At 47.1% G+C, this 25,927-nt stretch overlaps 1 protein-coding gene across 1 annotated transcript in view; it reads left to right on the top strand.

Moving 5' to 3' along the window:
- Positions 1–25,927, top strand: part of SCML4 (Scm polycomb group protein like 4) — a 46,921-nt gene that overhangs the window by 8,058 nt on the left and 12,936 nt on the right. The window contains exons 2-5 of the mRNA XM_069804985.1: positions 123–252; positions 2,870–3,070; positions 6,037–6,231; positions 24,474–24,740. Coding sequence (XP_069661086.1) covers positions 123–252; positions 2,870–3,070; positions 6,037–6,231; positions 24,474–24,740 — 793 coding nt within the window. The remainder of the gene's footprint in view (positions 1–122; positions 253–2,869; positions 3,071–6,036; positions 6,232–24,473; positions 24,741–25,927) is intronic.

The following is a 25,927-nucleotide window of genomic DNA, read 5'->3' as shown; positions in this document are numbered from 1 at the left end:
CTGGAGAAAGTGATGCAATAGCAGATTGCTAATGAGTGGGAGTTCATGGTGCGTGACATACACGGAATAAAATTGGAATATTTTGTGTATACTTTCATTACCCAATTGGTTATTTTTTGCAGCTGAAGTCTCGTGTCCTGATGACTCCCTTAGCAATCTCTCCACCGAGAAGCACACCGGAGCCGGATATTAGTTCAATCCCCCAGGATGCAGCTACGATACCCAACTCGGCCACCCCACAGGCTCTCACAGGTACCCAGCCTCAAGTGCTCCTTGGCCAAGGGGTGAGCAGGAACCATGGGCTGACAGCCAGATGCTGTGCTTTCCAGAACAGGTGGAGCTCATGAAAATGGGGCGTTTGCAGAATAGACTGGCCACCAGTGACAAAGAACAAAGATGTCCTGCAAGACTATGTTTTGACTGCCATGTGTCAAGTTTAGTGGAGATGGCAGCTCCACTCCTCTTGAAATGTGAATATCAACATCCCATGGATGCTACCCATGTGTAGTGGGTATTTTATACCCAACACTCACGCCATCAAATGTGTTGCAATGACCAGACTAAACCCCGGTGTGAACATGAAACATCTGTTACAGCTGTGGGGAGAAAAATGATGGAGGAGCCATGGTCTGACTGTAGGCAGGGTTACCAGCACATAAACCCTGATGCCTTATCACAGCAGCAGACCTGGTCATTTCTGACTGTAGTCAGGGAAAATACAGCCTCATGCCTTTTTTTGCTTATATTACCAGAAGTAACATGGGTCAATGCTTTTAAACTGGTGTAAATGAGAAGAAAATCAACAAGACAGTTGATTTACCCTGAGATTTCAGCAGCGAAATGGATTAGATAACATTAGAATATAAACACAACACATAAATCCCATTATTTCTTAGCTGGGATGCACAGAGGAGAAGTTTTCCATCTGCTCTGGTAACAGAATGGTACTAAATGTAGCGACGATGACAATAATAATATATTTTATTCTCATTTATCCCTTCACATGCGAAGACTGCAAAGCGCTTGGCAAACATCAGCCGAGCGGTGTTTCTTAGCGCTGCCCTGAGAGGTGTGCCCGGTGCCGCTTTTGGATGGGGACAGGGAGGCACAGTCCACCAGCCCCACCAGATCACCGGCGTGGCCGCAGAGGCAGAGGCTCCGTGGGTCATTTCGGGCTCTGCGGATGCAGTGCCCTGCACCTTCATCTGCCCGTCCCCGTGGCACCAGCACCTTTTCTCCCAGCACCTTCCGAACGGTGCGTGTAGGCTCCCACCAGAGCAGGGTTTGCAGGAGCAGGAGGCAGGCTCAAGCCAACTTTTACCTCTCTATCTGCACTGAAAGGACCATTGGGGCCCCCACTCCCCAGCGAGGGACCCAGCACGCTGCCTGCAGGCTGCAGAGTCCCTTCCGCAGATGAGCTCTGGACAAAACTGGTGGCTTGTCATAGCAGAAGCCACATCCTGCAGATTCGGTGAGGTTTGGCATGGTGGCACCCAGGGAAAACTGCACCCTGACAGCCCCCTGCAATTCATGCATGCTGCTGCTGTCTTTCGGTGCGTTATCCCTTTGTTTGTTTGGCACTTGGAGGGTGTAAAGTGCTATGTAATGATAAGTATGATTGCTATTATCCTCCTGTTTACCCAGGTTATATACTGCTTGAGCCCCTTCTGCTGTTCAGTGAGAGATGGGGTAGCAGAGTGCACTGACAGTTGCACTAGATTTTCATTATGGTGATGCAAACTGTAAATTATTTCCAACTTTACACAGCTGTCATCATGTCCTCCACTCTGCTTGATGTTTTTTTTGTCACATATCTGATTTCTGTCAGAGGATAATGTTATATTGTCTGAGAGATGACAGCTCGAGCACACTCAGCCAGCTATTATAATATGTCTCACTTTAGCTTGACTTTAGGCTGTGTTTTAGTCGCCCTTAGTTACCACAGTGTTATCTCCGCTTCCTCCAAGACGCAGTTGGTCTCAGCCAAGCTTAAAATAAGTTCATGCTAGCGAGAGAAGAACACTGATTTTTTGGCTATTGCCAGCAGGCCCGATGGCATGTAGAAAAACTGCCTTTGCAGGCAATGGCATATGAGAGGAGGCACGCGGGGCTTGGCTGTGGAGAGGCTGGGGCATCCCTCGCAGACCCAAATGGGGATTTAGCGGTAGTCCCAAATGGGGATTTAGCGGTGGTCCCAAACGGGGATTCAGCACTGCACGCAATGTACGGTTTCCCTCGAGGTGACGCAGTTTGCAGAGGGAACTGCAGTTTGCAGTTTGGACATGGAGGGTCAGGAAGCTCCCAGAGTCTCTGCCTTCGCACCGTGCAGCTCAGCGCAGCAAAACCCTCCAGAAATTACAGCTGCGTTAAGGTCAGAAGCAGCAAGGAACCAAAGTCTCCCAAAACTCATCTCAGAGCAGTGCTTCTCAGAGGGCCTCTCAATGAACCAGTCTAGGAACACATAGAGAAAAAAACCAAACCCCAAACACCCCTCAGGTTGGATTTTACCCGTTGCTGTAAGGTCACCCTTGCTAGTCACTGTCCTGCGCTCCCTGGGCATGTTTTCTGGCCACCAGCTGCGTGGACAAGGTAGTCTGCGAGAGAGCAGACCCCAGGCACACACAGGAGCTGCTCTAGTTGCACGTAGCTTATCCCCGCCTGGGACACCGAGCGAGGCCTAAACTCAGCTCACTTCACTTAGGCAATGGGTGATCACTGCAAGGAAGCCTGGCTGCGCCATTGCAAGTGGCAGCAACTCGCCGGTGAAGGGGAGGGCTCGTGAAATAAATAGAAATGTGCAAAGCTAGCATTGGCGAGGGTGCTCTCAGGGCCGTTCTGTAATAACCTTGTCGGGGTTTTGTGTCTACAGTCTGCATTTATGTCAACAAACAAGCGAACCTGGGGCCGTACCTTGACAGAAAAAGAGTGCAGCAGCTTCCGGAGCACTTCGGGCCTGAGAGACCGTCCGTGGCCCTGCAGCAGGCTGTTCAGGCCTGCATCGACTGCGCGCTCCAGCAAAAGGCCGTCTTCTCCCTCATCAAGCAGGGCTACGGAGGCGAGATGGTGTCAGGTAAAGCATTTTTGTTAGGGGTTTGTGGCCCATAGGGAAGTGCTTGAAGTCTCAGCTCAGTCCCCAGTCTGGCTGTCCTAGCTGTTCACATCAGCTGGCTGGCAACCAGCTTTGAACATCGCTTGCGCCGTTGTAAAATGAGCTGCTGCAGGAATTGCCTTGGTGTCGGAAGAAAGTATATTGGTAAAGAGTATTGCCGTGGTGATTTAGGGGAGGAACAGGGCTAGCTCCAGAGCCCTGCGCTTAGCACTCTTTGAAACGGTGCTGAGGCCAGGCCGGCGCGCTGAGTTTTTCGTGCAGCCGTACAAGGACAAGCAGCGTTGCAAGGCTGCTTCGTGCCACACGTTGCCGCCACACGTTGCTCTAAAGGAAAATTTGCACAGAGTTCAGCTGCTGGTGTGTCCTCTGCCTGCAGTTCATGAGCCAAATCTGCTCTCAGCTGGAGGAATTGCAGAAGTCCCGCGGCAATTCCCCATACAGCCGGACTATGCAAATATATCAGAGAGGATCAGAGGGAACCTCCCCAGAGCGCCTCATCTTCCTGCAGTGACACTTCTCGCTGTGTCCTGATGAGTCTCCCTTGTCCCATGCTGGATCCCCTGGCCTGGCTCTCAGCCTGAACATGAACTTTTCTTTTAATCGCAGCAAGAGTTTTGTGTCACAACTTGGTTTTAGCATGTGGGGATGCAGTGGGAGTGAAACAATGATGGGAATATGGGAACAACACTCTCCAATGAGCTGCCATGGATGAGTCAGGCACGAACACAAAGCCAAGGACCGCAAGTCCCATCAGTTTTTCAAGGACTACGGCAGCTCAGCTGTGCAATTGGGACCCTCTTGTGTGGGAGCTCAGGCTCTGGCCCTCTGTCCAGCATATAAATCCTGCTTCCTCCCTCTCCTCTAGTTCTCTCTAATCACAGCTGTACCTTCCCTAAGGGACATCAGAAACACTCTAAGAATGATCCAGATTTGTTCACAGAAACACAAGACTGAAGCAATTTAGTGCAAAGCTTCATTTTTGCCTGGTTCTCTGCTGCATATATGATTTTCATTACAAGCAGGACAGTCATGTCGTGCACCAAGCTTGCCAAACCCCTTCGTCTCGGTTTCTCTGAGCTGGCTTGGTTTCAGGTACCCGAGCTAAAAGCACCTGGTCAACATTGCTCCCAACTTCAATGCGTCTTCTAATCATCGATGAGGGGTGAATGGCCTCCTAGTCATGGTGTGGCTCTGCGACTGCAGCTCACTCCCAGCCTAGCAGCAGTGCAGACAGATTTTGTCATGGGCTTTCCAGTCTTCCCATGGCTTGGCTCACAGATGCTTAACCGGCTGTGGAGCATGATCCCTTACAGCAGCTCAGGCCAGCTATAAGCTGGCTTGATAATCTTTATCCCAAAGATTATAAGCCTAACATTGCAATTTATACTTGTTAGTAGTGACTGGAGGCTGTAGGACTGGAAAAAAACCTTCCAGGTGGTGGAGTTCAGGCAGCCATATCAGGTAGTCCTCCCTGCAAATCTGTTGACACCTGAATGTGCCCCGCTACAATTAATCCTGCTGGGTCTGTTGTGACCTCTCCACCTCTCTCATGGCTGGGACCTATGCCCTTTTTGATTCCTGGCTAAATATATTCCCTGACAGCTTTGTCCAGGAATTTTAATTGCTCTGCTCTCACCCGAGATGTATTTCTAGAGAGCAGTCCTCATCTTGCTAGGCCGAAATACACAATTACTTTCAGGTCCTCTCTGCATTGTGAGGAAGGTTGCTGGATTAGTGAAAGAAATGCAAGTGTCTTTCCACAGCCCCACGTAGAAGAGATGGTGATGGCTGCAGTGCCACAGGGAAAATTTCCGTTCCCTGAACATCGCTGTGGCCTGCCTGTGCACCTCTGCAAGTGTGAATTCACCCTTTTTGAGCCTGGATGACCAGAATGGTGCCCATCACTCCAGCTCAGGTTTCACCAGGACTTTATATAGTGGAATTGACACTCTCTTGTCTCTCCTGGAAATGCTTTGTTCAATACCTCCTTGAAATATATCTGACTTTTTCATCACTGTGTCACCTTGGTGGCTCATGGGCATCTGGCCAGCCTGTCCTGTCATTCCTCCTCCCATCAGGTCACGTTGAGCCTCCTCAAAAAAATTATGGATTGCCATGTACTTTCTAGTATTTTTTTCCACCCATTTTTATTATTGCAGAGCTCAAGATCAGCCGATCCTTTCTGTGCAATCTCCCAGTCCTCTTCTCCGTTGATAATGCCTCCTAGCTTACAGCATCAACAAAATCTTTTTGTGTCAGCGTGGACCACTGCTGGTTCGTCTCCAGTGCTTGAGGTCTCCTGCCAGCAGAGCCTATTGTCATCTCCTGACCCACCTTTTATATGCAATCATTTCCAGTTTAGCAAAAGATTTCTCATACTTTACTGGATTCTGGATAAACCTCAACTGCCAACCTTCCCTTGCCTATAAATGCAATTAAATCAGTAAACAAAGATCCATGATGAAGCTGGTAGCCCTCTGCTCAGCACAACCCTGGTACCTTTTATTCATTCATAGCCATGCCTTTAATTCTTGTGTCCCCATTATCTTTTAAAGCCTTGGGTATTGCTGAAGTCAGCCTAATAGCCCATCATTGGCAGATCACTTTCTTTCCCATTGCTTAGACCAGGCTATCATAATTGCCTCCTTCCAATCATACAATACAGTTTTCAGTTGGATACATATATTAGAAATCCTTGAACTGCCGGCCATGACAGTTGGCATCTTCCAGCACTTCAGGGTGAAGGTGATTGGGGTCACAGAAACTCAGCTCCTTAAGCTTCTCCAGTTTGTTTTGTACTTCAGGTGGGGTAATTATGTAACATATTTTAAGACATACAAATACTTGTGTGAAAGCTTTTCCCCTGCTCTCATTCTTCCTCCTGCTGTGCATCCCCAGGTATTGACTTGCTCCTGCTTGCTTTCCAGTTTCAGCTTCTTTTGAGGGGAAGCAGCATCTCCTGAGCCTGCTGGTAGTGAACAGCATTGGGTATGTCCTGCGCTTCCTGAAGAAGCTCTGTCGCAGCCTCTTGTGTGACAATCTCTTCAGCAACCAGCCTTTCCAGCAGTACAGCGCCGTGTCAGAAAGCCCAGAGGTGTATGAAAACAGACGGATGGAGGCAGGTAGGCTGCTTGATCAGCTTGGGCTCCAGATTTAATAGGGCTGAAGAAATGACTGTCTTTTTTTGGTCCTATACTGTATATGCTAGAGAACTGTGGGTCTCTGTGGGACTGTGCCAGAGGGAGGCAGCAGGCTGATTTGCAGTATTTTTTCCAGTAGCTACAGAGGAGGCTTTCAGGTGAGAACCACTGTGTTGAGGAGCCCCAGCAGTGATAGGGATTATTTTTTTTTATTATTGTCATGGTTTAACCCCAGCCAATAACCAAGCATCATGCAGCTGCTCACTCACTCCCCACCCCCCGCCAGTGGAATGGGGACAGAATCGGAAAAAAAAGTAAAACTTGTGGGTTGAGATAAGAACAGTTTAATAGAACAGAAAGGAAGGAACTAATAAGGATGATAATAACAATAATAAAATGACAATAATAATAAAAGGATTGGAATATACAAGTGCAAAACCAAGTGATGCACAATGCAGTTGCTCACCACTTGCCAACCAATGCCCAGTTAGTTCCTCAGCAGTGGTGTCCCCCCAGGCCAACTCCCCCCAGTTTATATACTGGGCACGATGTCACATGGTATGGAATACCCCTTTGGCCAGTTTGGGTCAGGTGTCCTGGCTGTGTCCGCTCCCAACTTCTTGTGCCCCTCCAGCCTTCTTGCTGGCTGGGCATGAGAAGCTGAAAAATCCTTGATTTAGTCTAAACACTACTTAGCAACAACTGAAAACATCAATGTGTTCTCAACATTCTTCTCATATTGAACCCCAAACACAGCACTATACCAGCTACTAGAAAGAAAATTAACTCTATCCCAGCTGAAACCAGAACAATTATTTTATATGTCTTTGTTTCTTTTATCTCTTTTCCTAAGGAAACAAGGCTCATATGATCCCATTGTCCTTGTTTCTGTCAATTGTCTGCCATAAATTTTGGCCTTCTCAAGCATACCTGGCCCTGGGGTAGATGCCTCAAAGGGATTAAGTTCCTTTAAGTTTCAGGCAGGCGGGAAGGTAGAGGGGAAATTTCTCTCTCCATCCAACTCAACCTCCGTATTAGACAGTGAAGGATCCCCACTGACTATCAAGCCTCCTCCGCTTGCAGACCTGCTGCAGTGTTGCCTGTCCCCGCTCCCCAGACCCCTCTGCTCGTGCACTGTCTTGGCTCATTAGCTGCAGCGAGAGGTGGGAGCCCGGGTGAGTGCGTGGACCCCAGCCCACATTTTGGTGTCACCGTGGCATGAACAGGCAATCACCGCCATAAGAGGTATGCCCTGACCTGGCACTGCCCCAGCACTTTGTTATTTGTGCGCTTCCCCGCTTGCACACCACTCATTTTAAAGATCACCTGCGAAGCAGCATGGTCTGCCTTCACTCGAGGGGAGCTCTTACTGGGTGAGGGGACGGAGCTGCTCACAGCAATGCAGTTTTGGGTCAGTGTCATTAGCATAAATCTAAGGTAACGTTATTAGCTGTAGTGCACTCAGCCTGGATCCTGATCCGTCACCTCCACCCATGAGTGTAAACCTAAATGAAAGTCGTGACTGCTAAGGGTTTGCTTTGCTACTTGTGGGAGTGTTTCTCCTAGCTTAAAATGCCTGTGGGCACCAGCAAGGTCCTTGCCTTAGTGCTTGACCATGTGGGGCGAAGCCTGGAGGGGCTGTGGCGTGGGGCAGATGCACCCAAGGATGGTGGTGGGACAGAGAGGCACCTGCCCCGAGCAGCACCAGGCTCCCAGGTGGATGGCATGCCTGGGCTTCCTTCTTGCCCACACCCCAGGGTGCTGGGACAGGGTGCTGGGCCCGCGCAGCCCCTGTGGAGCTGGGACATACCTGTAGCCCCCATCTGCAATCAGTGGCTGGAAAGCTGCCCTGGGGCCCTACTACAGACATGGCAAAAGTTAGTTTAGAAAAAAAGAAATAAGCAAAGTTATGGCCCTGAACCTCCGCTTCACCTGCAGGTTTCCTCCTGACTTAAATTATTTTTTTCCTTTTTTATTAACAACACTGTGGGTGTTTGGGGAGCACACTGTCTCTCATGCATTCAGTTTAATGGCAGATACCTGCTGGCAGCTGAGAGAAAGGTGTTTTAGTGTCCACAATTATGATCCATGAATCGCTTGTTTGCCAGGAAGACCCTAAATGTGTGCTTCACACACCAAAGCTGGGAGTGGGCTGTGCACACAGTGCAGAAATTGCTTTTTTGTGCAAAGAAATCCAGCTGCCACTTATACACATAGGGAAGGAAAGGCAAGAACTCAGATTGAAAAGCACTAATTTTTTTCCTCTGGACTAGGACATTTGCAGCAACTTGAATGTTTCTGAGAGGTCAAGGGATTTCTGTAGCTCTGAATGAGTGCAGCCCAGGAGGCCTGGCATTTGCGTTTGCATTTGCATTTTAATTTGCATGTACATTTGCATGGCAAGGCTGTGGGTCATGGAAGGCAGCTCCACAACTGGAGTTTTTACCGTGGCTGTTACACTCTGAGCATCTCCCTCCCCACATAATTTCAATGCAGATGTCCCTGACACCATTCCCACTGGCTCTGGCCAGCCACTGAGGAAGGGGCAAAATACTATTTTTGCCCCAGACCAGGCAGGACATGTGGATGTAGGGAAGTCTTCTCTTCCTTGGCTCTCCCACTGCTGGGGGGCAATTAATAGCCCCCCTGGAGGCAGCATGGGCTAGTGCTGGCCTGGGCTCTCATCCCCTCTGCCTGGGAGTGGGATGGAGGAAGAGGCAGTAGTTCTTGGGACTTTCATATCTCCATCAGATCCAGCAGCACTGTGGTACACTGGAGAATGCGAGCTGTGAAATAGCTGCGGGCAGCGGTTATACATGGGGTTAAAACTGCCCCCGCCAGCCTCCAGCTTGCTCACCCCAGGGTCTGATAGCCACTGGCCTGCTAGGCAGAGAGCCATAGCGTGTGTCAGCATGACCTGCAGAGATTTGGGTGCTTCCCTGTTGAGGTGGGGACATGGGAGAAGTGATGGAGGAGCCACCTGGTCCCGCAGTGAGAGAGGCTGTGATGATCAATGCCGTTTCCAGAGCAGCTGGGTGCTCAAGTGGCTCTCTGAGCTGGCAGCCCCAAGAGGGGACTCTCCTCCCACCAAAGATTAACAGAGAGATGGTGAGACAGGATTTGAGGACACTTTCAGCACTTTGCTGACCACCAGCCTGGGGTACCAAATTTGGTGAATCTGGATTGCTCTGCCGAAGCCTGTCCACGAGCCTGGAGGTGGCTGGGGGGAGCTCAGCAGCTTCACCAGCTAACCCGCTGTCTGCATCGCTGTGGGCCCCAGGATGCAGGCTGGAGAGCCAGGGACTGGTTTCAGTGCAGCCAGGTCGTTGTTTGGAAAACCCACCTACAAGATTACTGCTTGGCCGCAGGGCAACACACGAAGGCATGGAAGGAGAAATTAACTCTGCCACATAAAGCCCTTGAAATGGGGAATTTTGGAGAGGGGGAAAGGTGCCTCTTCCGCAGGGCAACTTGTGCCCAGCTCAGGAGCTGTCTGTCCTTGGCTGTGTAGCAGAGGAACTGGAATGACAGCCTCGCACCCTTCATGCTGCGCTCAGCCGGAGCCAGGCAGATACATAATATTCCTGTTCATCATGTCAGGCTGTATTCAACAGCTCCGTTGGCACCAGTGGAATAACTCCAGTTTTACACAGTGGGTCTTAAGCCACTGACTGTATGTTTAATGCTGCATTGCCTAAATCTCTTTCCATCTCCCTGGGAGCTAGCGTGTCTCTGCAGCAGGATCAGCACAGGGGGGACCTCTGCTACACAGAACAGAGATGGGCTTTCCCTGTAGTGGCGGTAATAAGGAGGACAGTAGGAACTCTTCTCGCAGACGGGTCTGCGAGGGCGCCTGTTGGGATAGAGCTCGCATGGAAGGAGCAGAGCTGTAATAAAGCACTGCAGGAAGCCATGCAGAGCAGCCACATTTTTCATGGTTTCTGTTCTCCAGCTTGTAATCGAGATGTTCGTTCTTTTAAAATCATGTGCTTTTGAGCCCCTGTGTACCAATGAATTTAATATATGTATTGACTTCGGTGCAGTTACTCTTGATTTACACTGGCAGAAGTGAGAGGAGAAGCCAGCATCGTGTCCAGTCATATTAATCCACTTACACCATACAGGAGTCACCTTTTAACCTTGCCCTGAGGCACATGCCCCTAAGCCATTATTCACCTGTGCTCACAGCAAGCTGCCAGATGCTAATGGCTGCATATAGGCCAGGTGGGATTTGTTGATATATGCATATATCACTTACAACAATGTTTTACATGTCTAAGAAGTATGCATTCACTGGGCTGTACCCAGCACGGGCCTCTGCAATGAGCTTTCTTGGCTGTGCATTACCCTCCCTGCACCTGAGCCCCCACACTCTGCCTGCCCTGCCAACACCTCTCACACCAGCACCCAGTGGCCCCACACGCAGGGCAAGGGTCCTTCTCCAGCCCTCTCCCAATGTCGGTGGTTTCACTGCCTTGTCTTTGCGCATCTGGGGACATACCCTACGGCTTTTTCTCGACTGTGAGGGAACTTTCTGGCTCATGAGAGCAATTTGTGGGGAGCAGCTGTGGAATGACTCCCAGGACTTCATCCAGCAAGTGCCTGGCTTCAGGTCCGCATTACAGCAAATCTTGAGATGTTACCTGTCCCTGCAGCACCTGGGTTCAAAGCAGTTCTGGACCTGCACCCCAGAATTTTCCATGAGAGTGGTAGTGCAGTTGAAACTAAAATGATGGCAAGCTCTAGGTGAACTCTGCAGAATATGCTGTGAAGTGTGCCAGGAGCTACATGGATGGGAAGCCAACAGAGATCCTGTGAAGTGCCTCCATCCACACCCTCTGCGTTCAGCTTTCATTAGTCCTCCCATGCTGAGCTAATGGAGATCATGGGAAAGGGACATTTCTGGAACACCTACATACTGTTGACATGCACCTATGCAATGTTAGACTGTTATTTTTCAGAGGAAAGCATATTTGCTATAAAACTTCTTGCCAGCGTGATAGTGGCCCCAGAAATTGTAGTTTCTCCTATGTGGGAAGCATTAAGCTTGATACTCATCTTCTTCTTTCCCCTTACAGTCAATCCTTTCCTTGCTCTTTCTGTCTTGAACCTTGGGTTTTGGTTATTTTATGCTGTTAGACAGTTGCTGTGCTCCATACAGAGCACGGCTGCATGTAGCTGCAGCAAATCCTTCGTTATGCAAGGAATCCTCAAGGCGGAAGACAGAAAGGTCTGTGAATAAGGTCCCCAGCCTTGCTTCTCTCCCCATGGCTGAGTCAAATTTGTATGCGTAGATACCATATGGTGTCCCCTACCACTGTCCACGGGAGAACAGCACCTCTTCTCATGGCAGTGGCTGGATGTAGGGCCCCATATGGAGCAGAAGCACAGCAGGAGGTAGAGGTACCCTATGCTACATCAGTGCCTCTATATATAGGAAGGTGGGCTCTTCCTATCTACAAGCACTTGAAAAGCTGGTAAGAGAAGTGCTATAGCAATGCACTGTAAAAGTGTGACTAGTTGGCAGGACACTAGGCTGGGAGCTGGATATTGTCAGAGACTTTCCCATTGATTGTGTGGGCAAGTCACCCTTCCCTGCTGTGCCTTTATTTGAGCATCTGTCCAAGGAGGGAAATAATTCTTGCCACCGTGTGCAAAGCCCTTCTAAAACAGCTAGGAAAAAAGGAATAACATGATAGAAAACCACATATTATTACAATCAATATTTTCTGTTCCAAGCACCAGATAAACAGCAGCTCAGAAATTTCAAGCCCTGAGAGGGCAAGAAAAATGTTGTCTTTCCCCTTTCTAGTACCGTGGCTTGTTTAATCTTGTCTTGTTGCATGTTATGATGAGGAACAGTGCTCCTGACTTTTCAGCACACAGAATAAATGGCTTTTATGGCTATCAATAGCTTCGGCTCTCTTCAGCATTTAATTACCTGCAAAGGCCATTTATTGCCTCATATATTCCTCTACCATGAACATTATCCTTTAAACAATAAATAAAATATTAAGGTCACTCTTAAACAGGGAGCAGAGGAACTGCACAAGCCATCCAGCCACAACAAAGTCTAATATAAAAAGTTCGTCTGGTCTTTGGGGCATTTGAATTGACGGCTGAGCCTGCAGTAGAGGAGAGAAAGGGTGGGATGGCTGCAGGCATTTCTTCCTTCCCTCCATGCGTGCATGAGTCTGTGCATCCATCAGCAGGCCAGGTCCCTCCTCCCTCTCCAGCCCGGACCCAGCCAGCCCCAGGGGAGGGCATCCCACCAAGGACCCCCCCACCGAGGTCCTGCCTGCGGCGGGAGCACCATCCCCAGGACTGGCTTCCTGAAACGAGGTGTCCAGGGTGGCAACTCTGTGGCAGAGCAGAGAGGCAACTCTAGCTGGAATTGCATGTCATCATTCAGAAACCTGGGGAGGGACAGGAATGGTTTAGGATGGTACAAGAGGTAGGAAGTAAAACCAAGAGGGTGAAAGAAAAGAGGCAATGCTCCTGCGAAGAGGTTTCATGAGGGTGGTAGCAGAGGCTTTAGCATTAAAAGCTTTAAACCTAGACCAGAAGAAACTAATGAAATGTACACTAAGGGGCAAATCCTGGCAGGAAGAAAAATAAGAGATGGATGGGAGAGATGAAATTCACCTGTGATATAATTTGCCTGAACTCTATAGAATTGGCAGAATTGGCTAAATTGACCCTTCTGACCTTTAAGCTGTGTGATTACTGTTTGCTGACCCCCAAAAGAAGAAAGAGTCCCTTTCTGTTCCTTTAAATTTATGAAATTGTATCTCCTTGTGGATGCTAAGCAATGAAGCTATAAGCAGATATTCCTCCAGCACTCAGCCCAAGGGAAATCCTCCTTCCCACCTTCTGCCGGGCTGTTTTACCTCCAGTCTTGAGGGGGTGCATGAAAATCCATCCCTTTTGGAAAGCTACCCCTTGGGGGGGTAGGCACTGCTTCCAGCGGTGAATGAGGAGAAGCCCAAAGGCCCTTCTGTCCTTCAGCCCAAGATATGCTCAGAGCCACGGCACAGCCACTGGCAGTTCTGGAGATTGCCTGGGCTGCAGCCGTGGAGGTTAGAAGAGAGAGCTAAGCTATGAAATGGAGTTTAAAGGGAAAAGAGATGCTTTATTTTTCCATATCAAAGGGTATGCATGAGGAAAGTGGATGAAATGATGGGCGTAAATGCATGAAGCATGATGGATGAGATCATATCCACTACAGAAAAAAATACCCCTGGGTATAAGCATTTAATTCAAGCTTTACATGCGCAGTCACGTGAGGAAGCAAGGACACTCTTTTAGAGCCTCGTTCAGGTAAATCATGTGATTGTAACTCTGTTTTGGCTTCAGTTTTAGCTTTAACTTTGTTTTATCTCATTAATTCTTTTCCATAGACTTATACGATTCTTTTAGGAGATGTCTGAAGTTAGGAGTACGAGCTTTGATTTTAAATAGCTTAAATTAAAGTTGAAACAGGAATTTCCATTCCTAAATTTTTAAAATATTGATGCAAATACCTGTGATCCAATATACCCATATTTCAAGCAGTCAGATCAGCAGGCCACAGGCCAGAACTGATGATGAAGGACCTACCACCCATCCGAGAGCCGCATGCATTAGCCAGTATGACCCACCAGATTTTTCATAGATGCGAGAGGGGGAAAAGATGATCCTCAGGATCCTTACCTTGTGCGAGTTTGAGCCACATAACATCACTTGGGAGCCACATGTGATGTGTCAGTGTAGGCACTGATAGCCCACGAAAGCCGTGGGCAATTAGATGTGTAGCTCCTTGCTGCTGGGTTGCTGTTGCAGCCAGGTTAATAGAAAGACTGGCTATGGCAGTGGAGGGGGTCTATGAGGGTTAGCAAAGCCAGCACTTACTAAGTAAAAGACAAAGCAAGAAATGTTTTGGAAGAGAGATGAACGCTTGCTTGTGTTTTGTGAATCCGGAGGAGAGGGCCCTTGCTTCTGGGACTGCCTGGTACGTGGCACCTACGGCAGGGCCTGGGCTTGTACCTCCATGGGAGGAAGCAGAGTCAGCTGAAAGGGGGGAAAAGGGAGTCTTGTGTTTAAGCTATTTCCATCTGACAGGCTTCAAAGCAGATTCAGAATTTTTTTCAGGGGATGTTACTGACTTTTGCTTGGATGTTCTTCAGTTTTTCATCTCAGTTTTTCTCCTCCTCCACATTGCTCTCTTTTTTTAGCCTTTTAGATTAAAAGATTAAAAGGCTCTTCCTCCTTTATTGGTCTTTATCTACCTTCTGTTTCTCTCTATCCTTTACCAGTTCACTACAAAATAAATGGAAACCCCCACACAATGGCATTTCCAGTTCCATGGAAATAAAACATCCATTTTTTTCTTGAAAAGTCTTGGCCCCTGTTTAATCAACAGTGCTCCCCAGCTCCTTAGGATTTATTTGTTTGCAGTAATTATACAGAGTACATCAAAGTGCCTTTTGGAAAGTAGTAATACACAGCATCTGCCTGAAGAACATTCATCTGTTGGCAAAATGAGTGCAGAGGAGGAGATTAAAGCAATTAAGAGAGTCATGCAAGCAAACTGTTGGCGATGATGTGCAGTTTGGTGTTTGTGCCGAGACGGTGCCGGCCGCAGGCAGCAATGAAAAAGGTAAGGGTGCAAGGCAAGGAGTTGCACCACCAGCAGCCGGGCAAGAGAAATAGGTCCCTACCTCTCACTGAAAATAAGCTGCAAATGGAGGTTGGGGAATCAGGTACTTTATGGTGGGTTTCTTCATGGAACAGGTAAGTTTACGGAAGTGATTTAAACAAAAAGGCGGCAGTGGCTTGCTAGAGTTCAGCAGAGAAGTGAAAGTTAAGGAAAATGTGGTGAGGCTGGGGATGAGTCCTGGGATGGGGTCCCAGGGCAAGCCTAGGGTCCTGGCAGCATGGCACAGTGCAGCATACCCGTGTGAATGGAAACTGGCTCTGTGGGATTGTGGTGAGAGGAAGGGATAAAAAGACCCAAGGAAGGGGAATTGGTGAGTTCCTATCTGCTGGGACCGAGATTGGCCAGGGATGTCAGAAGCAGCCACAGAGAAGGTAGGAAAAGAAAGGATTTGTGAAGGGGAACTAAGGCTTTAGGGCCCAGCTATGTTGTATTTATATGGCAGAAGAAACCCCAGAAGAAATATCAGAAAGTCGAGCTGAGCTGCAGCACTGGGCAGGGAGAAATGAGGCAAAGACTTTATAAAAGATCTTATACCTACATATAAACACATGTACAGGCTCATGCTTTATATGTGCTCTACCTAATTTCTGCATGAGATTATTAGTTATTAATGGGCAAATGCAGCTTATTTTGCAGTTACTGCACTTTGCTCTAGACATCTCACTTCTTGTGTCTCAAATTATTTGCTTTTCAAAAAAAAAAATTTCTGTTAAATATTTTAAGCCAGTACTAAGCAGTATAATTCAGGGAGATTCATCATGATGGTAGCAGAACAGAAATGCACTAAGTACTTCAGCTGCAGAGAATCCCAGCATACAACACCTTGAAATTTTCAAATAACAGTCATTGTCATCTAGTGTATTCTATATACAGCTTTTTGTAACTTTTATCAATGTTGATTTATAAGCATATGGAGTACCTTATAAACTACCTGGATAGAAAAGCTCCTCTAGGTACTGCTGGAAGCTGGAGACAGAAAAGATCGATCACAGCCTCTCCTGTCTGCCTCTGCCAGTGCAGAACTATTGCTGTGCTAAGACACAAAACTATACAACCCTGATAAATCTCCTTTTCATAATGTACACTTTGGTGTAACATAAAGGCAAGGCAAAAGGGAAGGGAATGGAGGAGCAGGTCTGAAATCAGGAGGAAGAGACCAAAGGAAGAGTTTTTCTAAAGGCCGGATCCCTATGTCATTGAAATCCCTTTGCCTTCACTCGTGGGTATGCAGAGCCTAAACAATTTGCCTACGCTGTAAGATAGGACTAAAACCTCTTCATTGCAACACAAGACATTTACTCAATCATCCCCAAGCACTTAAAAAAAAAAAAAATCCTCGATGGGTTATTTATACACACGAGCACCTTTTATTATTAAATCTAATATATTTGTCAGCAGCTACCTTGTGAATTTACTCTACCTTTTTACTCACTTTGGACAATAAAACCATGTTGATCTGTTCCCAGCTGGTTTCATTCCCCGGTTCTACTGCATTAAACACAATGTGGCTGTTGTCTGGGCTGCAAATACTCAAGGGAAATCGTTTAAATAATGAAAAAAAATTGCCTATGCTGAAGTCCTTGTAATCAGCACAACATTGGATTTTGGAAAATTCTCTAAAAAATTTAGATTCCTGATATTAACTGACTGGCAGCTTCTCCTTGGGGGATTCGGCATTTCAGTTATCGCAAAATATTTTTCAGCAGCTAGGACACAGCGAGATGATACATGGTGCAGTAAAGCCTCAGACTAAACCCTGGAGAATTCACTGCAGGTTTTATCTCCACGGTGTGACCATGGTTTCAGTGTTCATAATATCTACATTCACAAGTGGATGAGGCTTATTTCCATTTTCCTGTTCTGACTGACTGGTACCCCCTCTTTCTTTCCCCCGTGGATGCAATTGTGTGTTCCTATAACCCATGCAAAAGTTATCCCGTAGACTGAAAAACGCAGGTGTGACAGCCCTGAACTGCTGTCGGTGGATGCCCTGGGCTGCCTGCTCACTCGCTGCCTCTCTGCAGCAGCCTCAGGGATGCTGTGGCTCCCTGGGGACAGGTTTCCGTGCCACTCCACCTTGGCAAGCAGTGAGCAGCTCGGCTCCACTGCCACGAACCAGATGTCGCTCCCTGTAACGCTCTCCTTGTCCAGCCAAACTGTGGCAGCCATGGGCTGGTGTGGAAATGGTCCAGTCCTTGCTCAGTGGTGCAGGGTGTGGATGCATGCAGCAGAGAGTGGTGTTGACACGGTGTAGAAACGCCTGCTAAGGGGTGACATCATATTTTCATTGTGCTGCATGTCTGGACGGGTGATGGAGCTAAAAGGAATGGGCTGGTGCTGTAATCCCAGAGTAAATCACAGCAGGCAGAGCTGGAAAGTCTTAATCCATCATGGAAAGCTCTTATCTTTAGATAGATGCATGCAGACTCAAGCTACAAGGAAGATAAGGTTCACAGTCTGTTTCTGACTGGACAGAAATGTGTGAGGCTGTTTGGCAGACACAGAAAAAGTTATTTTTTAATCCTTTAAGAGCTGATGTTAAAACAGAAGGTAGCAGTTCAGAACCAAGGCATTTCTTTCACGCTCTTGAGTACTGTTTAGATCTCTCTGGTCTCTCCCTCTCTGGCTTACACTAGATTGAACTGACGGTTAAACTCACCTGAAGTATTTCCTTCTGCATTTCTGCATTTGCTTTTTGTGTTTCCCCACTTGTATTTTTCCTTCCATGAAGGCTGAGATGCAGGTTTTCTAACCTCCACAGCTGCTTAAAACTGTCCCCTCCCACTCCCCTCCCACTGCCTCCCAAACAGGGCAAATGCCATCCTTGCGCTGGGAACTGGAGCCAAGCTCAGGAACTATAAAATACAGGCGAAGATAAAACTGTACAAAGAGTCTCTTGATAGGATTTTGACACTGTGGCTGGCTCTTCTCAAAATGACTGGGAGATGAGAAAAGGCTGGCCCTGGCTGGGGGAGAGGAGAGGTCTGAGGAAGCTATGATATCATGCCGCTTAAAATATGGAGTTCACATCTGGTCAAACCATTATAGAAAATATATGGTAGCACTTAAAAAGATACAGGGAAGGGTCAGAGGACAAAGTCCGTCACTAAACAATATGAGGAATAGGAGACGACACAAAAGAGGAAAAGCGGGGGCAGAGAAAAGAAAGAAAGAAAGAGAGAAAGAAATAAATCTATATTGACTGTGAGGAAAAGAAGTTAACAGGGAATTTAATTAGAGCAAATACAAATGATCAAGCATTGCAGGTGGTGGAGTAAAAGGTTATGAAATGACACAAAAGTATTGACCTAGAAGGAACGGCGGTTGTCCTGGGAAGCTACCAGTAGTAAAAGAGGACCTCACTGGTTTGGGGATCACTGTCGGAGGTGGGGGTGCAGGTTTCCATCGGCACCCTGTGCAACCTTCACCTGGATGCAGCCACTCCATGGCTGTGCAGGACATGGCCTGTTAACTGGGAACAGGGACCCTGCTCCCAGTTCACTGCCCTGACCCCGGGCTCTGCTGTCCAAGCAGCAATGTGGGGATGAACCCAGAGAAAGGCATGGGGTTATCAAGAAAGGGAAAGCTGGATCAATGAAAGTGTGCAATGGATGGAAGGGTAACAGCCAGGGGAAGAAATGGCTGTGCAGGTCAGTGGTGCGGGAGGAGGGAAAATAGGAAAGGGAGATAGGAAAATTGCTGGCAAAATGGGAAAAGGGTGATGCTGCTGGTGTGGGAAAGCAGTGAGCAAGGCTGAGATGATGGGAATGATAGAAGAAGCAGTAGGAAGAGATGATGGGGAAGAACAGAAGGAGGAGCAGGTGGGGGGTATAAGGGACGGGAGGCTGAGACAGGTAAGGGGAGAGAGGGATGTAATGGGAGAAGTGATGTGGGAGCAGCAGCAGGTGAGGAAAGCAGCACAAGACATGTTGGGCCTGGGAGGAGAGGAGAGAAGGCAGACTGGAGAGTGTCTCTGGAGTGCAGAAAGAGCTTTTACCTATAGGAGAGATTTTAGCAGATTAAGTTTGTCTGTTTTTTTTAAGATCAAGGAGAAAAAGTGAGAGATTAGATCTGCTCAGGAAAACATCAGCTAAGGGTCATCTTTCCTGGGTATACACTCTTCTTCATTTCCTGTTTGTCTTGAAATTGATTTTCATTTGCTTTCCTAATGCACAACGGGAGGCATAATTTTTTTTGTCTTTCTGGAGTGTCTCTATTCACAGATGCTACCAAAGGTCCACCGTATGTGTTCTGCATTCACACATACAGTATACATCCATGTGGTGTGCTGTAGTGGCATACAGATACTGCTGAGGCAAAGGACTTGACATGTTACGGAGGTGAGAGACAAAACAAGTATTTTTCTTCATCCTAATGGAGAACTGGAGTCCAGAGATGATGGATAACCTGACCAAGGTCACTCCTGAGGTCTGCAGCAGAGCTGGGATGTGAAATGCAGGTTTGCATGCTGTTTTAACTCTCAGCTGACCCATCTTCAGGAATTTGGCTAGGAACTGTACAGGCTGCTACTTTAAAAAAACATAGCTAAAGAAATTTGCATTTTTAAATTGGGAAAGCACTTGGGTTTTTTCTCTCCTCCTTTGCAGCATTTTAAGGTGTGCTGGATGTAACAGCCTTGGGCTTTTCAATCCAGTTGCCTGTAGACCATTCATGGAAAGGAAAACTATGCCAGAATGGCTAGAGCATCTCAGAGTGGTAAACAATTGTAATGGAGGCTACTGTGCTCAAAGCAAATGCTCAAAGCAGCTTTCTCATAATTCCTGCTTTAAAATATTGTGTACTAATTTCTCACTAGTGAGTGCCCTTCTGCTGACTACCTAGAAAATAAAATACAGAAGTGTGACAGAATACAGAGGGCTAAGCTACAGATTTATGAAACTGTTGCATTTTAAACCTCAATAGAGTTATGTTTTCTTCTATTGTCTTAGAAAACATGTTTTTCCCTAATTGGTCGAAGTGGGATTAGTATCTGTGAAAGCCGTACACTTTACAAGGCCTTCTGGGAGCTTACAAAACACAGGTATTTTCATACACATCATTGGTGGAGCCCCAACTCATGCAGCTTCTCTGTGGTACAAACTAACAAGGAGATGGAGAAACATGAACACAAAGAGCTTCCACAGTCTTTTGTAGTTTTTGGACAGTGGAGCCCATCCCTCTTGCTGCCTCCTGTGCCACGGTAAGGGGCCATGGACCCCTCACATGAGCCCTTGCCATGGTCCTCCCCCATCCTCTATGGCTGCTTCTGGGAGTGAAGACATCAGTCACAGGATCAGAGGACAATTCAGATGGGAAGGGACCCCAGGAGGTCTCTGGTCCAACCCCTTGCCCAAAGCAGAGTGAGTCAGCTATGGGGTCAGACCAGGTTGCTCAGGGCTTTGTCCAGTTGGGTCTGGAAAACCTCCAGTGCCAGAGCCTGCACAGTCTCTCCAGGCAACCTCAGGTGCTGCCCACTGTCCTTATGGGGAAAGGGTTTGTCCTTACAACCAGTCTGAAGTTTTCATTTCAATTTTTTCCTGTTGTCTCTTGTTCTTGTGCCATGCACCACTGTGAACAGCCTGGCTCCATCTTCTTGGTGATCTCCCCACGGGTTCTGTAGGGCTGCTGTTAGGTTCCTACCTTCAAGCTCCCTCTCCCCCAGGCTGAACAAGCCCTGTTCACCCAGCCTCTCCTCACAGGGCATGTGCTCCAGGCCCCAGGCATCTTGATGGCCCTCCGCTGAACTCACCCATTTGTCCATGTCGGTCTGGTATCGTGGAGACCAAACCTGGATGCCAGGTTAGACCCCTGCGGTACCCCACCTTTTACTAGCCTCCATAAAACCCATTAACTGCCACCCACTAAGCCTGATCATCCAACCAGTGTCTCACTCAACCCAACTGTAATGTTCTAACTTAGATGCAAGAATATTGTGGGAGATGGTGTTGAAAGCCTTGCTAAAGTCAAGGCAAATGACTTCCACTGCTCTCCTTTTGCCACAAATCCAGCTGCTTTATGATAGAAGGCAATCAGGTTGGTCAGGTGTGACTGATCCTTGGTGAACCCATACAGACTGTCCCTGGTCACCTTCACCCCCTTCTCTGCTGCTGGGAGGGGCGTCATGAAATGCAGATGTCTTCTCCTGCCCTGAAGTGTCACGGGGGACTGTGTCACCCCTCAGGGGCATAATGGATTTCTCTGTGCACTGGAAGTCCCCCAGGGCCTGCCTGCCTCTTCCCTCTCACATATGGGTCTCTCCTGGGGGTGGGCAGACTGTTGCATGGGCTCACGGAGACATGGTTGCTCAAGGTGCATCAGCTCGTGCAGTTTTACAAAGCAGCCCACACTCAGCAGGGAGCACAGAAGCTGACCAGCACCTTTTAAAACTGTATGATTTAAAACCTGTAACCACATACTTGAATGCACAGTCTCCTTTTTCCTAATCTAACTGTGATCTGCATTTCATCATGAGCTTCTTTTGGTCAGGAGGTGATTCTGATGAGTTGCTCTTGTAATCTACTGACTGCTCATGTCAACTTGACGATCAGGAGCTCTGAAAAGGCTTGCTTGGAAACCTGGCTGCTTGAGATGATCCCTGCTCCCCCCTGTCCAATGAAGACGTGAATATGACTTTTCGAATTCCCAGAGCACCTTCCACTGGGGCATGTTTCAAACTAATGAATGGAGGCTCCTGCTTGGTCCGTGGCAATAGGTGTCATTACTCTCATTTTGGAGCCCAAAGCAGAGACATGGAATAAATTGATCTAGATCAAGAAAAGAGTCTCAGGCAGCGTAAGGAACAGAATTGAAGGTGTCTGGCTCCTTGTCATAGTCTCGTATGCAACTCACAGGTGTCCTTCCACTGAGAGATTTCACCCACACATGTCTTATTTCACACAGACTACTGAGAGAGTCTGACATGAGTCAAAAAATCCCTGGTGTCTGCTCACAAATTTTGGAGTCATTTATATCCATAGTAATAAAAGCTGTATGCCATTTATTTATCAGGGCTCTTTTAATGTGCTGTTTGTTGTTTTGATAGTCTGTGTCTTCTTCCTATTGTAATCATATTAAAAAAGCATTCTTTTCCTGGAATAAAGAGGTAATGATTCACAAGAGGCATAATTATTCCATGCGGTGCAGGCAGGATGCTGCAGAAAGAGCTGTCTTCTTTATGCGTACGAGGCTTTTATTGCAAGTGTTCTACACAGTAATTAAATTCCTTTGAATGAGGAGGCTTGATTGGATTTTCTTTGGTTTATTGGGAGGAGTCTGAAAAGCAAGGTATTTAGCTCAATTGCTATACAATTTTGGCATCTGTTGGGGGTTAGGGAGAAAGGTTCAGAGCGTCTGATTCCCATTTCTCTTATGCTAGTGTTACGTTAGCTGAACTCTGTTGAATTCAGTTGAATTACACCCTATCTGTATTTGTGTGAGAATCAAGCTCAGAAATCCCTGGCAGAAGGCAGCAGGATACCTGAATGCATGCTGTAAGAATCCAAATTATCCAAGGGAAAAAAGCCTTGCTAAAGGAAAGTTACTTGCAGTTGCAAACGCAAGTACCCAAAAGCAAGGAAACTTCACATTTACAGCTGTCCTTCAGATCTGATGTTTGCCTTATGGCAAGTCCAGGCTTGGCCCAGAATGGGACAAAGTTTTAAAAGACAGCAGCAAGAAAATGAAAAGTTAGGCAATCATGTAACAAAAATCTGTGCTGTGGCTTGACACACGAGCCAGGATGCTGGCATAGCACAACTCTTGAATATTTGAGTTGTCAAACTAAATCACGTTTGTTTAATATCAACTACTGTACACAGCTGCCAAGGTTTTGTTTTGTTGGTTGGTTTTTTTTCAAAGGAAAAGAGTAAAAATGTAAATTAAAAGGAAAACTCTATTATAGACAGCCTCAACATCCATTAGCAATGGAGTTTGGGTCTTATAGCATAAATTACAGCATGAATTCTTCCTGTTACTCAATAAGGCTACACAACACGTCAGGAGGAGAGTGTTGCTCAGGCAGGGAAGATGTGCAATACCACGGGGGTAATTTCACCCTGCTCAGATGTCTCTGGAGGGGGAGAGTACATGTGATGAGGAAAGTGGCATTTTCAACAGCTCAAAGAAATGTCATGGGGCAATGGGAGGCACTTTCCTAATCTAGGGGCTCCCTGCCCGCTAGATATTAACACCTTGTTTCACCCAGTGAGAGTGGGAATCTCTGAAGTGCAGGTTGCCAGTATTTGTAGGGATTATGGGAAGGTTTGGATCTCAGAGAGTTTTCCAGGGGGTCTGCTTGTATCTCAGTGATGGTGGTGATGGTGGTGGTGGCGGTGGAGGAGAGGGTCCTGGGGCTGGGTGAGGGGAGGGCTGGTTTTGCAGGGCGAAAGCAGTGGGAATGAGGAGGAGGAAGAGCTTTGGCTGTTTTGTGAAGACAAAAAAGTCAAGTAGGAAGGAGCTTGGCTATCGAGGCCTGTTGGGAGGAGACTGGCACTGGCCAGAACAGGACAATGACACAGACATGGAGGTCTCAGTCCAGACAGCGAAGCCAGATGTGGAGGTCTCACTCCAGACAGTGAAGCGAGACACCCCTGGACCTAGGTCTGAGGGGAACTAGCAAAAAAAAGTTGGTGTACTGCAAAACCTGGGGCTAGACCTGCCTCATGCCTGTGTGTTAGACCCCCAAGCAAAGGGGAATATAAGTCTCTAAAATAGGTCTGTCCGTAAGTGCAAAATTTGGTTTATAGGGAGGAGTCTGAAAAACAAGGTATTTAGCTCCTACACAGTGCGCAAAGTGCAACATAGAGGAGAGGAACCAGAGCAATGGTTTGCAGTTGTCCGTGATGGTGGCACATGTGTCTGAACCTGAGCTGGGTCTGAGTGACCCACTCACACATCTCTGTCCATGATAAACCTTGGGTGTGCTCATCAGCCATCAAGCCTCTTCTCCTTGTGGGATACCAGGCCAGATGGATGTCTGCAGCGGAGGATATTTTCTGATTAATTTTGGTAATTGCAGCTAGAACGCTTTGGTTTATTACCTTCACTCCCTCCTACCGGCTACCAGGTATTATCAAGCCAACAAACTACCTGTCCTGTTGTCCTCCTCTGCCTTCTTCCTTTCAACTTTCATGTTTTTAAACAAAAGACAGAGCAAACAATAGCTGCATAATCCTCCAGTCTCAGTGGTATTTGGGGAGCACCATGAGCCAAATAGGACCCGTCAGTCAGCGGCCCAGGACTTTATGGAGAATATTGCTGTAAGCTGACTCAGATGAGTCACATCAAACCATAGTTTCCCAGTTGTGACTCTACTGACTTCTGAGAGGTTGTACTTCCCTTCATTATTAATTAATTCTCAGCAAGGATCCCTCCTGGAGCCAGTTGTCTGTACAGTAAGTTGGAAATGGAGTTAAACTTTTTGCCAAAAGAAGGGAATCTGGGCAAAAATATATGGGTTTTTTTCAAGGTTAATTAAAATTGGTTCTGTTTTACTGATGTTTCTTTTATGTCTTGACTTCCTGAGCAGAAACAGTCATACCTGAGGACTACCTGGCTGATCCTGCAAACATGAAGCGGTACAGCGTGGATCCTGCCGATTCTGCCTTCGGCTGCATGGGCTCCATGTACGCCATGCGGCAGAGTCCTGCAGATGGACGTCCTGCTGGAGGCTCCTCTTCCTCCTGTAGCCATCGTCCTGCCCAGATGTCTTCAGGGGGGTCCTCGTCTACTGGCCTGCAGCATCAGACCTCCAGCCCAACAAGGAACGGGACCTGTCTTGAAGCAAACAGAAGTGGTAATATAACATCTTCCATTTAGCAATGTGTGTTCTATGCTGGTGCCATGCTGGAGTCTTAACTCACTCCCAAATTCCCAGGAAAATTAGTGAGGTGCATCTGGGTTGACATCCATCCAGACCACTTACGCAAAGTAGAACTAATATCCTATGTAAACACAAAATCAATCTGTTCATCATTAAGTAAAAAGGTGAATGTTTTCTAATGCTGTTATTAATTATGTAAGCATACGTATTATGTATAATTGTGTGGCAATCACAACTGTTATTATCGACTTACAGATATAAATATTAATATATAAGGCATTCCTCCCAAAGACTGATACTGCCTACTGGCAGGTACCTGTTAGTTGTGTGACACCAGCTGTGTACAAGATACGATGCAGAGCAAACCCAAACATTAGTGCCTACCTCAAAGCATTTTAGCAAAAGGTTTTACTTCCTAGCTGCGTGGCCCATCCTGCCCCTTTAATCATGAACCAAGCCAGATTTTGCTTGAAAAAGACTATCCAGCAAAACATATTTTTAGAAATCATCCAGCTCACTGCTCAAGGCTCTTTTATCTTTCAGGAAGCAAAGTCACAAGAATTTTATCTGCAAATTCAAGGGATGCCATGGGAACCACTGCATTCAATAACCGTTCTTCTTTCCTCTCTTTGTATTTTTGTCCTGTTACCCTGCTAGGATTTACGTTTGCTGGATCAGTCGCTCTGCCCATTAGCTTTATTCCCTATTAGCCATGATTTTTTTTTCTCTAGAAATGACCTGGGTTCATCAAACAGGTTAGCTAATTCCCTGAACTTCCGTTAACTTTGTCTTTGTTTGCATTTTCCAAGTTCTCCATTAACAGGTCTTTATCAGCAGTGATTCCAACAGTGTCTTCACCCCTTACTAATTATTCAAACTTCATTTATGCATTTTTCATCTTGAAGATAGATCTAACAAAGGAGTTGAGTGTCTTGGCCATTTTTAAGTCATTAATTTCTTTCCCTTCCTCATTTATTAATGGAATCTACTGTCACTCTAGTATTTTTTTTTTAATCTTGATATATTTGCAGAAGCCTTGCTGATTCCCGTAGCCCCTTTGTCTACCATTAGCTCATTACACTGTCTTTCTGCCTTTGCATTTCCCCTGGAAACTACAAGTGATTCTGCATATTCTTTCTTGGTAGCCACTCCAGAGCCTC

This window comes from Haliaeetus albicilla, chromosome 17, assembly GCF_947461875.1.
Source record: "Haliaeetus albicilla chromosome 17, bHalAlb1.1, whole genome shotgun sequence".
Lineage (NCBI taxonomy): Eukaryota > Metazoa > Chordata > Aves > Accipitriformes > Accipitridae > Haliaeetus > Haliaeetus albicilla.
This window is presented reverse-complemented; position numbering and strand designations above follow the sequence as displayed.